This window comes from Trichoderma virens, assembly GCF_000170995.1.
Source record: "Trichoderma virens Gv29-8 chromosome Unknown TRIVIscaffold_6, whole genome shotgun sequence".
NCBI classification, from domain to species: Eukaryota; Fungi; Ascomycota; class Sordariomycetes; order Hypocreales; family Hypocreaceae; genus Trichoderma; species Trichoderma virens.
Window position 1 is genome coordinate 189,794 of NW_014013743.1, and position 14,183 is coordinate 203,976.

At 51.8% G+C, this 14,183-nt stretch overlaps 3 protein-coding genes across 3 annotated transcripts; 1 reads left to right on the forward strand and 2 right to left on the reverse strand.

Annotated features, from left to right (window-relative positions):
• Window positions 1-1,155: 1,155 nt before the first annotated feature.
• Window positions 1,156-4,640, reverse strand: TRIVIDRAFT_132439 (uncharacterized protein; the record flags this gene model as incomplete). The annotated part of the gene is made up of 4 exons (XM_014100934.1): window positions 1,156-1,290; window positions 1,349-1,482; window positions 1,543-3,306; window positions 3,434-4,640. Coding segments are annotated over 4 exons (3,240 nt in total), but the record flags the coding sequence as incomplete, so codon positions are not given.
• Window positions 4,641-9,143: 4,503 nt separating this feature from the next.
• TRIVIDRAFT_81760 (uncharacterized protein) lies at window positions 9,144-9,989 on the reverse strand (the record flags this gene model as incomplete). Its single annotated transcript, XM_014100935.1, has 2 exons — window positions 9,144-9,775; window positions 9,878-9,989. The coding sequence occupies 2 exons, from the start codon at window positions 9,987-9,989 to the stop codon at window positions 9,261-9,263; spliced, it is 627 nt and encodes a 208-aa protein (XP_013956410.1).
• Window positions 9,990-10,757: 768 nt separating this feature from the next.
• Window positions 10,758-14,016, forward strand: TRIVIDRAFT_71559 (uncharacterized protein; the record flags this gene model as incomplete). The annotated part of the gene is made up of 2 exons (XM_014100936.1): window positions 10,758-11,341; window positions 11,411-14,016. 2 exons carry the CDS (start codon window positions 11,090-11,092, stop codon window positions 13,520-13,522), a joined length of 2,364 nt encoding a protein of 787 aa, XP_013956411.1.
• Window positions 14,017-14,183: the final 167 nt, after the last annotated feature.

Consider the following 14,183-nt stretch of genomic DNA (forward strand, 5'->3'; position numbering starts at 1 on the left):
TTATTTTATTCCCATTGTAAACCAAATTACCTCTTTTTTTCTTCTTCTGTTTCAGCTTTGGGCCTTGACATTTTTTCATCTTGTCTTCTTCTTCTCCTGTGAAAAAGGCTCCCCTATTTGGACGGCCCTGGCGGTTCCGTATAGTTCGAGGTACATGTAGTTATTGTTACACATTTTGTAGGCAGGCAGCCACCGCGATTTAGCAGTAAGACTTTTTGTAATGTTGGAAATTTATATTCTTACAACTTCATGTTCACATATGATACCCAAGGTTATTCACATCCATCACGAAAAAAAAAAAACATGATGTTGAAACTCACACACAACCAGCCTCGAGAGCAAGAATACACACAACTCAACTACAACAGAAAAAAATTCATTAAACTCATATTTTCCTTTCTCTCTCTCTCATCATGCTAATCAAATCAGCCAAGCATCACTCAACCCATTTCAATCATTTCATGCCCGCCTGCCTGCTCAGTCCAAATATAAATCGTAGCTATATAACGATGGGTGGGGGGGGAGAAAAGAACAACAGCAAAAAAAGCCATCCAATGCATAGATGGCTCTCTCTCCGTCTCTCTCTCTTCCACGTCAAACTCCTCTTTCAACGATGCTGACAAAATGCGGCCAAAATAAGATTCGAAAAAAATAAAAATTTCATGAGCTCGAGCATTAAAAAAAAGGGAAAAACCAAGCATCATCAGCCTCTGTCATCAAGCCATACGAAGCCAGCTCGAATGAAAAAACCAGTGAGATACATCAACCTTCATGCCGCCCCAGAAAAACCATAAGAGTTCAAAATAGGGCAGGTAAAACACTACCAATCAAGCAGTGTATCAAAGAAAAAAGTGAAAAAAAAAGTGAAAATTGGTTGACGAAGAGACAGGGGTAAGCCTCTCCTTCAACTGCAATCTCGCTCTTGGTCAAAAGCCAGTGGAGGGGGGGAAAAGCCGACATTACTTTTATGGTCAAGCACAAAAACGCCATAAATTTTGTCTCGCTAAAAACCGACAAACCCAAAAGCAAGGGGGGATCGAATCATGACGAGAAGGAAACCGCCAGAGGCCGTGAGCCCACAACAGCGAGCAAACGAAGCCTCAAAAAGCCCACACTATAGCCAAACAGTATTGAATGGGATGCTTATTCATCCTGGAAGATCTTGTGAGTGTTTTCAATGACAAACTGAACGGCAAGGTTCTTGTTGTGCATGTCAGTCATTTCACGCTCAATGCTTAGATCCCGCATAATGGTTGGTGCAAACACGACGGCCAAGTTTTTAGGCGACATCTGGTAGATAGGTTAGAGAAACGCAAACGATTAAAGTGTAGATGTAAATAAAACTCACCAAGTTCTCAGGCTCTCTAATTGCCACGCGGTGAAGGTGGAACATGAGGAATTCTAGACAATCTCTGTGGCTCTGCGGCATCGAAGTAAAGACCTTGTTTAAGAAGGAGCACCGCTCAGCCTCATCGGTAATAGCTGTTGTGTAAAAGATTAGAGCACAAGACCAGAGATATTTTTACAGTTACAAAGGGACACAATAAAACTCACCATTGGACTCCAGCACTTTCTCATAGACATCAAATGTCAGTAGGGGGTTGGGCAACTTTCGGAAGTATTGCTTCAAGACACTCGTGACGGCAGTAATGTCAAGGTCAGGATCTGAGATGTCATAGTCTTCGTCCTTGTCGAAGCCTTCCTTGATCTGGTTGATTTGAGAGTTGCCACCAGTCTTTCGGTAGATACCCTCCTGGTCCATGCCTCTCAGCTCAACCTCTTCGATGCATCGAGTCACGACACTGGGAATCTGGCGATGCTCATACTCGCATCTCTCTGCAAGTTCGGATCCGAACAGCGTCGACGCAGGCTCTGGAGCTGCTTGAGCCACCACAATGTTGGCCGGGGCAACCAGTCCAGTCTTGGCAGCTGCGTTCTTTTTGCCAAAGAAGCCAAATTGTTGTTGGTGCTGTCGCCCAGCAGGAAGGTTGGCTGTCGCCGCGTTGGAGGAATCCCCCTGGGCCACAGTCATGTTGTATGGAAGGCCGATGCTGTCGCCGCCCAAGCCTTGCTGCTGCATTCTCTCGCGATCGTTCTGGAAAGCAACGACAGCACGGCCGACACCCTTTGTGATGTTCTGTGCCATGGTCTTGGAGCCCTTCTTCCAGTTGAATTTCTTGACTTGGCCCTTTCTGACATGGACCACAGTAGGCCCGTGCTCAACAATCGTGGGGTCTTCGTCGGCGATAAGGGTGGTGCCAGTAGTCACGCTTGCGTTGTCGAGGTTGATAGATGAAGCGCCCTTGTGTTGGCTGTAGATGCCCAAGCCGTTCGACTTGCCGTCTGAGCTAATCTGGGACTTGAAGCGTTCCTGGATCTGGTGCGTGAGATCATTGTTCATGTCTGCAAGCTGAGCATTCTTGGAAGACAGCTGCTCAAATTCCATGAGGGCGCGGTCTCGGTCCGTCGCGGCCTGGTTCTTTTCCTCGAGGAGTTGATCACGCTCCTCGTGCAGACGCTCGAGTTCCTCGGTAAAGGACTGCTTGACCTTTTCGAGTTTCTCGACAAACTCCTTGATGGCGGATTCCTCTAGCTCCTGGACATTAAGAGGGGCCTGTGTCTCCTTTGCCCGCTCAACATATCCGGCCAGGACCTCAAGCTGTCGAATCATAATCTCGGTCTGAGTGTCCAGTACGGAAACAGTCTTTCTCTTTTCGATGAGCTTCTGGTTAATATTCAGCAGATCCTTCTCGGCGCCGAATTGCCTCTCCAACTCAGCCACTCGCAGTTCAGACGATCTAAGCTGCTGCTTGAGCACGGCGGCGTTATCTGGAGACGAGAGGGAAGCAGGGCTCCCCGCATCCTGCGCCTGGCCGTTGACATCGTCCTGCGTCTTGGGCCAGCGAGGCGAAATAGCACCACGCGTCGTCTCGCTGATGCTTCGAGTATGGGAGCTTCGAGAGGCAGCATGGTTTTGGCTGGATTCAACGCTGCTCGTACGGCCGTGACGGACAGCATTGGAGACGCGTCTAAGGAGAGAGGACGCGCCCTCGTCAGAACCAAGTATCCTGACCATGTCCTCTTCCATGGTGAAATCCGCGCCGCTGCTCCACCTAGGAAGCTTCGGCGAAGTGGGTGAGGCGTGAGAACCCTTGGATGCTGGCGCAGCTTCCTTGGCTGGAGTCTGGGCTTGGCTGCTTGGGGGCTGAGGAGCCGCTCTGGGCTGCATATAAGTGTCAGTCAAGGGCTTGTCAGCTGCACCAGACCGAGAGGGAGGGCTCTGGCGTGGGGTCGAGACGGTGGCATCTTCAGAAGTAGATGATTTGCCCTGCGCGGCACTTGGGCTACCATTGACTAAATAGACTTGTCAGTAAAGCGAACGTGAATATGTTGCGAGGCAGGCATAAAAGAAGATGGAGGGGGGTGGTAATACCAGGACGGGTAGGTGCCGATGGAACCTCCTTTCGTGGAATGCTCTTGACGCTGTCAGAGCGCGGTCCAATCTTGGCGCTAGGATCAGATTCGTCTTGCGCTTTGGAATCGTAGGAACTTCGCGACCCGGGAGTGTTGTCCATGGCCTTTCGTGAGTCAGGCTGCGAGGTACTGTCCTTGCGTGGAGTAGTGGTGCCAGTTCGGCTGGGGGTGCCGGTGCCCTCCTGCTGAGGGACAGATTGCGAGCTGTCACTCCGCGACTCCGTAGGCCTTCTCTTCTTCGGGGCCTCTTGAGGTTTGGCATCGTCGGTGGACGGGGAGGCCTTGGTCTGGTCTGACTTGGAAGTGGAACGAGATGAAGGCTTGGCCTGTGAGGAGTCGGGAGCTGAGGCGGCCCCTAGGAAGGCGATGTGAGTAGCGGAAGAATGCGAATCAGCGCGCTTGTCAGTCATGGTCGGCCGGGGAACACTGATGTGGTCCTTGTCCTTCTTCTTGCCAGCCTCGCCAGCGCTGTCTTTCTGGGCACCATTTGGCGATGGGCTCGTATCGAGAGCGACGGATATCAAGAAGCCGTCACCGCCATCGCCGTTGTTGGAAGTAATAGTCGAGTTGCGGTTTCTGCGATATGTAGTCGAAGGAAGGTTGAGGCCTTCTTTGGTCGCATCGGCGGCTGCACGCTCTGGGGAGCGCGAAGTCTTGCCCCTGGACGCGGACTCGTTGTGTCGATGGCCAGTGCGAGGCCGAGGTGACAACTCCGTGGGCCCTTCGGGGTCGACGCGGTCGTCGGAGAAGGCATTGTTCGGAATGGCACCGGGTGGGAGAGCCGGAAGTGACTTTTCCGGCACCGCGGGTGGCTGGTCTTTCTCTCGAGCTTTGGCTGCTGCGGCCGCTTTGGATTTCTTTCTTCTCCTAGCCATCAAAGTCTCGTAGCAGTCCATGCAGAATATGCCCTGAGATGTCCTCGCATAACGAAGGTTTTCGATCTTGCGCTTGCAGTTTCGGCAGCGGAAACATGTCGAGCAGAAGGCCTGATCGCCTGTCAGGATGGCCAGGTCCTCGATTTTGTTGCCACAGGCAGTACAGCTGTACGTGCAGTTGTTGCAGATGAGGGAGCCGTCGCCGAGCAGGAGAAGATTGGCATCGGAGTCGAGTAGGGAGCCGCAGGAGGTGCAGCGAAAGCAGTCGAGATGCCACCGGTTGCCAGCTGACAAGACATTATGTTAGTACATAGGTACACTCTCACACACGCGGCGGAAGAAGAAAGCATCCAAGCAATATAGGGTCATGTCACAAATTGCGTGGCGGTCAAGAACAACGGGGCTGCCGTCGAGACTGCACCGCGGTATCCAGCAACTTTGAAGTAACATTTGTCCCCGAAGCAGAGCAACGAAACTTACCCAATTCAAAAGCTTTGCCTTCTTCCAGAATCTAAAGGGCGAGCGCCGTTAGTCAAAGCCGCAAGCCAGGAGCATGTTCCGCAGCGCGGGTGGCATTACAAACCTCACCACAGCCCTTACAGGGGAACGCATCGTCGGCCTCCATCGGCGTCTCCAAATACTCGTCCACGATAGCGGAAGCCATGATGGGCTATAGAATAGATAGAGAGGGGCGAAAGGGGAAAAGGGCGCAGCCCAGGATTTGTCGGGTCAGACGATATATATATATAGGTCGAGTTTGTCTATGTGCGCGGGCTTGCAGGCGGTGCGGTGCGGTGTCCGACGTCTGGTCAGCAAAACGTCGAGGGCCGGAGTGTTGGAGGCGGGCAGGTTTGACGGCTACGGGCTGCGTAAGGCAGGCATCGATGGCGATACACAGGAAGCAATCCGTTCCGGTCCAGTCTGTCGTCTCGTTGTCTCGTGGTGGGCAGAGCAGAGGGGAGGCGTCTTTGGCGCAAGCTCTCGCAGCAAATTGCGGACGGTGCTACACAGAGCAATGCAGTCGCTGCTCCAGGACAAGGGATCGAGGCACCGGCGGGACAGCGGGCGTCCAAGGCGTTGCGTCTAGCTGTAGCAGAACTGAGCTGAGCTGAGCTGAGCAGAACAGAACAGAACAGAACAGAAAGGATCGAGAAAAGAGCGGCGGAGGAGAAGCGGCGAGATGGAGAGAAGATGCTCCAGGATGGCCACGGGGAGGGGATGTGCTGGCCGCCTGTAGAAGCAGGTACCAGGGACTGCCACGCCAAAAACGACCCCCCAAAATAATGGAGGACCCCCCATAGAGCATCTCCCAGTGAGGAATAGAGGACCCCTCTCCCCCCCATGGTCCCCTAAAACAGGTACGGAACAGGTACATGGTCCAGCACTTACAGGGTGTTACAAGTGTGCGCCATTGCGTGTTAAGATGGAAAGTACATGTACCTAAAATTAGACGGTGCAGATTCAAGTCCAAAACGCTCTTTAGCACCTGATTAGCGTCAAGCCACGCAAATCAGCATGCGCGTGATGGTGAAGATGAAGATTTGCGATGATGCAGGGCGATTGGCCAGAGAGCAGGACGATTGGGTTTGCGGCTGGGATTGGGTTTCCTTTTGTTCGTTTTTGGTGCATCCAGCTACTACATGTGCGAGCTTTCTGTTGACGACGGCAAACACATGCCAACTTAATGTTTGGAATGTGTTTCCATCTGTACCTGCACCTGTACCTGCTTGAGCCGAGATCCCAAAAGGTACAGGTACATGGCCCGATATCCAGCATCTGCATGCGAGTGGTTCCCCCCCTGCCCACCGAAACTCGACCGCCCAACACCCTCAGCCACCTCATGGGCAGGTAGCTGTACTTGGCATCAGCTAAAATCTTGCATCAGGGCCATTCGTCTGGTGCTGGTGCCCCGTCTCGACAGAAGCAATAAGGAGTTGGTCGCACTACGGAGCGCCTGTTGGTGCATTGAAGTCTTCAATTTGCACAACGGTGGGACTTCTCTGCCTTGGTATTGGTACTTGTGCCTGGCAGGAGACGTGGCGCAGCTTGTCCAACAGCAGAGAGGCAAGGCAAGGTCAGGGGCTGCTCTTCAAGAACATGAACATCCATCCATTGTACAGTATACATGTACTCGCACCTTAACGGCCACAAGGGAGGCGGGCTGCTCCCTACCTAGTATTTCCTTTCCCCATGGATTTATTACCTCAGTCATGTACTTTATCATCGAGGCCGGGATCCGGCTGAAACATGAAACTTTGACTGTGCAGCTACATGGGGGGGCAGCACGTTGCAAAAGAGGGAATTTAGCCATCTCACATGGAGGACAGATTCTATTAGTACTAGAGGTAGGTAATTGCCCGTTTAAGGTACATCAATGTATAGCACCTACGCAGCGAGGGACTTGTAAAAGATCAGATGGCCGAGTGCTCCGTACGGCATTACTCCTTACACAGACGTAAAATGAAGGGAGCTGTTAGTCCCTCTTAGAGCAATTCAGCATTCTTGCCAGTGTAGCCGCTTAACCGCCTCCAAACGCCTTTTGGCGGTCGCCAAGCCACTGTTGGCTGCACTGTCCTAAGCTCCAGCGGGGGTAGCGGCCTGCCTTGGCGCTGTCTGAGGGGATCGGCCGCCTCGCACGATTTCTTCAGTGAATCGCTGCCACTCAAACAATGCTGAAACCAATGCGGCCCTTGGGATTGATTGATGTCAAGTATAGTGTCTAGTAGGTAGGTACATGTACATGTACAAACACATTTTGGCACATGCAATCATTCCGCCAGATTGATGTCTGGTGTTACGGAACAGACGGGTTCCCCTATATTCAGCTGGGCCAACATGCTTGTACGAGCATCAATCAAATAGATACATACGAGTATACATAATGAACATCTTGACGTCGTACCCATTCCCACATCTGCAGCGGAACAGCCGTCGACAAACGGGGCCGGAGGTAACATACAAGCCCAGGTAGGTATGGTAGCACGAAGACTTTTTCAACAACAGTTACATTGCCTAACCAGGACGGACTTGATGCCCTATTCCTCCTCCAAATCGTCCAGGGGGGGTCTCGAAACTTGCCTCTTTTGTCCTGACCACCACATGTGTCTTTATCTCTGCCTCCTCATACTTGTACATGCGAGACTAACTCGACCAGGGGGGGATCCCACCGCCAAAACAGGCCGTGGGGATGGCTCGAATGATTCCACTTATCACCCGCCTCTTGACTCGGGAGCGGTACTATGTATGTACAGTGCTCTATTGCGCAAGCCCGTCGTTGCATGTCAGCCCTTTCCCGTTTCATCTCTTCTTTTTTTCTTTGCCCAATCTTGCCCAATCTTGTCGTGACAACGCCACCCGCCGTAATACTACGAGTACTTGGCGGCATTCCAGCATCTCAACGAACCACAGGCTCCTGTCCTTAGTCAGCATCCCGCGCTGCGTTTCACAGCATGACTTTGACCCCTTCCTCCACTAGGCCCGTGTTTCACCTTGATTGAGCATTTCCAGCTCCTAGGACGAAACGGGCTTGTCGGGATAGGATTGGCTCTTGCTGCCTTTTGCTTTTTATTAATCCGAGGTGAGGTGTTGAGATTTTGGCGCGGTTGGTTGCTTCGCACAAAATACGATGCATGCACATGGTAGTGAAATTGAAATGAGCACTTTAAGTTATAGTAGGGAGGCAGTTTTTCCACCGCGAATGACATTTTTTGATTTCCCAGGTTTGATTTGATTTTGATGCACTAAATCTCACCAATATACGGAGTACTGGCTGAATCTCCCCGTAGAGATAGCGGCTTCTCCGTCAATTTTGCTTGCCCAACACCAACCAACATCATAGAAAGACCGAGTAGATTCACCGAACAACAGCCCTTTTATTACAAAGTAGTTTCAATCCATCACACAATCCTCCACTACTGTACTCATCGAAATCGCTTTTACATCCCAAAGATGGCAGTTGTTTCCGCCAAACAAACCAAGTCCAACGAAGGCGCCTCATGTAAATGGCCAAACCCCATCAATTGGCCGAGCCGACTCCCCGATCCGTACCATGTCGCAGCCCACGTCTACTATGGCAACCTTGTTCAGTCTTTCTGCTCGTAATGTAACGTTATCGACCAAGTGCTGCTTCATGCTTAATCGTGGCCTTTTTCAACTTGTCTACGAAGTATACGAATCTCAGCTCCCGGCTGAACAAGAGCAAAATTTGTACTCTTTGCTAAAGACTCAAGTATCACTACCCGCTCACTGTCTCAGCCCACCCGGTCACACAAGATGCAGACAGCAGAAGCCAAAATTCTCCAGCAAACGTATGAGACTCACCCATGACATGCACCCGACCCTTGTCGAGCTGTCGATCTGCCGCCAGAGCCCTGCTGTACTGTACGTCTACATAGTTGTTGTGTTGAAGAGACTGCGCCTCCATTAGGCAGCTGTGTGTCTCGCTCTGCCCGGTGTTTCAATTGAAATGATCAATAATGGTGTTTGTTATGCCGTACAAGCTTTGTTTCTTCTCTTGTCTGAGCTGAAGGAGCTAATCTGCGATTTCCACCATTTGGATCTTTGTTTACGATAATATGCAGCTTCATCTCTTATTCAACTTGATCATTCGGCTCTTCACATGACTCAGCCGGTTCTATATGCTGTCAACTTCTTCCACATGCAAGCGTTGTGGCCTCAAATTGGCCTCTAGACCCCCTAATGCCACGTTGTGTACCCCCAGGGCAATATCAACCTAGATATACAATCCAGTCACCTCACAAAGTGCGCACATGTGGCATTGCACTACCCGTTCATGCTGATATCAAAAGTCTTCATTCCTTTGCTCCATTATTACCGTAGGATGCAATCGCAAATCTGATATGCCAAGGTATCGTAACAAAATATGACCAATGCAAAACTCCAACATGCCGCTCATTTTTGAGCAACAAGCTTCTTGACCTTTTCCAACAATAACGCACTCTCCCTGCCCAACTTTTTGTTGCCGTCCTTATCCCTGGTCTTGGCCATGGCCTTTTTGAACTTCTCTCGCTCAGCCTGTTTCTGTGCTCGCTCTTCCATTCGTTGCTCGTACTCTTTCCTCTTGGTCTCAGCTGCTTCACGCCGTTCCGCAGCCTTCTTCAGCTGCTTGTCGTAGTAGCCAGGGCGTCGAGTCCTCCGCCTCTGGCCGTCGCTAGGGCCAGTCGCTTCAGCTCCCGTCTGTGCCATGTCTTCATCCTTGATCATGAGCTGCCTGGTGGGATGCATCTTTTCTCCTTCCTCTCCATCGTCATCCCGGGCGTCGCCTGGGGCTGATTTCACTTCACTCTCGTCATCATCCTTCTCACCACCGTGACGGGGCCGGGCTTTGGCTTCCTCCGCAGCCTTAATCTTTGCGTATTCCTTCTTGACTTTGGCTCTGTGAATCAAATCACGCTTCTTCTGGTCAACTGCATCCAAGAAATTGTGTGAGTTTCATTGTTTGAGCTCAGGTCATGGTCATGTGAAGTGAGATGAAAATTTCTTGAAGGGGAAAAAAAATTGAACGCTACCTTTACGACGCCATGGTCCGTCTGGCAAATTCTCAGGCCCGACTCTGAAGCCGTGCTTCTTCTTTGGGGCTTCTGATGTGCCTGTGCCTTCCGACGTCCCTTTGGGGGCCATTGGACTCGTCAAGATGGATTGATATGGATCGTCTTTGCCTTGTTTTTCTTATGCCTGTAACTGGGTTTTTGGTGTAAAAGTGAGATGCCGGTGAGGCGCGAGGTGAGAGCAGGCCGCTAGCCTCTTTTGTGCTGGATAGTGGGGTGAGCACAAGTATAGCGCCATACTTGGCGGCCCCTCACAGGTGAGCACATGCACTGAAAGACATTGACGCCAGAGCAGCGCACTATCTCGTTATTCCAGCGGCACTGCCGGCAGGTGGAGTGCTGAAGCCCGCTGTACCGTAGCGAGTACAAGCTGGCAGCTGCGCGTGCCTCTGCTGATGCAACATGGAAGTCATGCGACGACATTCATGGTGAGACAGAGGGGCGTTGATGAGCATCTACATAGTATGGCTTTACTTGAAGTATCAAATTCATTATTCCAGCTGGAACGAGACCGATGGCATAGATTCATTGCTGCGACTTATCATCGCCACAGAGAGCACTTGAGGCCTTATAGAGGCCCGACATGCGTTGTCCATGCCACCATCACCCATCAACAGGTCCATGCATGCACCTTATCTTAGGCACATGCACCTATGGCCTGTAAATGATCCCCAAACTCCACTAACGTGCGCTATCCCGCTATCGGCATTTCACGGGGCACTTTGGGCTCCGACGTAATGTTTGCGTGATTCACCGCCCAGCTACACCCCGGCAGTATGGACTATTAGAGTAAACACAAGAAACTTCCCTTGTGCATCCAAACTGAAGCCTCTCTGCTTCCCCCAACCAAAAGCAACGCCCTCCTCGTCTACCTGCAGCAACCCTTGCCACGGACGTGCAGCAACCGAAGCAAAACACCCCCGTAGCTCCGCTCTCTAGCCGGCATCTTCCCTACCAACCTACCTAGAACGAGCACAGGCACGAGCACAGCGTCCCGCTTGGATGAACCGCCTGGCCAGTAGATCGGCTCCGATGGTGACATTTCCGGCTGCGGCTGCGTCCATCATCCCGGTCGCTGAAATTTTCGATACTCATGCTTTCTTTTTCTCATGATCCGGTAATTTCCAGCTGCTTTGGAGCTGCTGCGGAACGCCGCCATAACATCTCCCGCAAATGCCCATCTTCCAAGACGACATTCACCATGTATCGCCGGCCTCCAGCCCCATCGCTTTTGAGCCGGCACCCTCGAGGAGCCGTCGCTTGTCCGAGGAGAGTCTGCGGACAGAGCTTTGCGAAGGGCCGGTTCCCGATAGCCCCATGCATCTATCAACACCAAAGGGCGATGAGGCCAGGATCTCGGATAGAGCCGAGCTGATAGAGAGGTTGAAACGGGGAGAGAGCCCAACTTGGGTCCCCAACCGACATGTAAGCCCAAGCACGCCACTTTTCTCCTGAGCCCTCTTGTGCCTTTTTTGCTAACCAAAGCCTTTGCAGCTTGAGTCGATTCTTCAGCAAGACAAGTCCCACAACTCCCAAGAACAAGGCCGAACCTCGCCCGAATCACCCACTCTCCTGCCTCCAGCGCCGATTACACCTGACAAAACCAAGTTGCCAGAGTCAGCAGATGCAAGACTACGAGATGGGCTCAGCATCGAACGGCCGAGATCAGCCTTTCACAGTGGTGATTTCACGAGTGACAGAACAGCATCTGAAAGTGGCCAACACAGCGACTCGGGGAGGGAGAGTGGCCAGGAACGAGGGCCGCCTGAACATGCTTGGTTTGCGACCTCGCCACCAAGGCACTTCACGCCATTTCCCTACGGAGTGAGAGCACATGTTGGGAGATCACAGTTGCTGGAAAATGAGCCCGTCGATGGCTTCAAGTCTGATACCTCCCCTCTATCGACATCGCTGTCTAGCTTTGTGTATCAGCCTCCGACCAGTCCCCTTGCCCAGTCTGAGACGAACGAAGATGTTGACTTCTCCACGCCGCCTGAATTCCCCTCCATCAGATTCAAGTCACCATGGCAACATCAGCTCAACTCAACGCATTCTTCGCCATTTCTCTCCCCCTCTTCAAGGTCACGGGCTCAGTCCCGACTACCGCCACGACGAGAGAGTTCCTTGCCATATCAAGCGCACCAGCCTCGCCGTTCTTTGACCTCCGCCCCCAGTTTCCTCCACACTCACCATCACTTCTCCTCTCCTCAGACACCAGCAGTTCTGCGCTCTCGGCGGCAATCCTTTGGCCCAGAGACATCAGCCATCCAGCACGCCTCCATGGTTGGTTCATACGAAGAAAGCATTCTGCGTGGCCGCATGTCAACAACGCCATCGAAGCCATTCGAGTTCCTTGCCCAGATTGGCGTAATGGGAAAGGGCAACTGCAAGTCCAGCCTCCGATGCCCGCGCCATGTGACGCTCCCCTTCCCTGCCGTCTATTACAGCTATGGTGGTGCTTCTCATGGGAGGTCGCTCCTCGATGACGGCCCGAGCCCATATGTTGGCCAGATTGACTTGGAGAATGGACTTTCCAACCCCGAGGAGGAATCGAGGTCGCGAAGAAAGGCACAAAGCCGGTACAGTGACAGAAAGCAGCAAGCCAGTAGCGAAGCAGCTGGGTTGGATGCCCAAGACACGGAGGCCGATCGAGAACGGCACAAGGCTGCCAAGTCGAAGCGTCTATCAACTTCTCCGAGGGCGCCCCCGGGAGGAAGCTATAGAATCCCTGAAATAGGGCAGATTCAGATCGTCATCAAAAACCCAAACAAAACAGCAGTCAAACTCTTTCTAGTACCATATGACTTGACTGGTATGATGCCAGGAACCAAGACTTTTATTCGCCAGCGCAGTTATTCCGCTGGTCCCATAATTGATAATGTACCAAACATGTCCCAAGCGGACGCCGACCGTCCCATTCTCAGATATCTCGTTCATTTGCACATTTGTTCACCCGCCAAAGGGCGCTTTTACCTGTACAAGAGCATTCGCATTGTTTTTGCAAATCGGGTGCCGGACGGGAAAGAAAAGCTGCGTAACGAAACAACATGGCCTGAGCCGCGCTTCTCCCCCTACAAGCCCATCCGTGTGATGAACCCTCCACTTTCGACTTCCAGTGGCGCGGGAGCTATTTTGGCCAACGGAAAGGCTTTACGGCGGCGCAGCATGGGCATCTACATGAGCAGCAACATGTCGACCTTTGATGGCATGGACGGCCTCGCATCTCCTGACGGGATGCCCATGACAGCGCCGTCACCCAGCTCTGGCCGCGGCAGCGTTACTCCCGTGGAACCAATCCCGTTGCGCCTTCCGCAGCTAGATGCCGCTGGCAACGATAGTAATGGTGATTCTGATAGAATCGCCGCGGAACGTGGCTCGCTCGACGGTTCACCTTCTCTTGTGAACAGCCGCCCGTTCGCCAAAGATGCGGGAGGCGTTGACACTTGGGGCCCGTCACAGTACGAGAAGCTCAACAGGGGGGATGCCGGCTACGGAGGAAACGCGTTCAGCCTTTCGTCTACCCGCAACTCTCTCGGAAATGCTCCTGAGGGACTGCTCTCTCAGCGCCTGCGTGGCCTAGGCGTGAAGCCTCAGCAGGCGGACTGAGCGATGAGACTTGTTCGCCATTCCGCTTTTGTGTAAGATTGAGCATCGTCTGCGTGGTCATTTGCTTCAGAGCATGTACTCCATATTCACTTACGTTTTATTTTTCTCCTTTTATCCTTGTTCATCATGACATACCATACCCACCACGCTCATCCTAGGCGACCCTGAACATTGGAACACTAGAAGACACAGGATTGAATCCTCTTCGAATCTCTTCTCGGCTGGGCACTTGATATTTTTCGGCATAGATCGCCACTTATTGGCTCCCTTCTCCTTTTTCATATTATGTATGCGATTAGGAGAGTAGTTGTTATTGTGACGCTGCGATCTTCATTCTTGTGTGACTTTTAAAAAGCACATGTACACTCAACTACACTTTTACTGTGCGCCTTGACCTACAGGTATCAAGACATGTTGTTGGCTTTCCTTGATGCGGAAGATGAAAAGTATTTTTAAGCTTCAGTAGCTAAATATAATAAAAATTCGATTCAAATAATACAGCTCATGTGTAAAGCATCCCTTGTTATATCGAACAGCAGCTGAGGTTCAATATTCCAGTAAGCGGTTCTTTTTGGTGGGATACGCCCCGTTTGTTGAATACAAGCTTCATCTCAAAGTCAACCTCTCCCAAAGCTATGAAATCGAACACCAAAACTCAAGC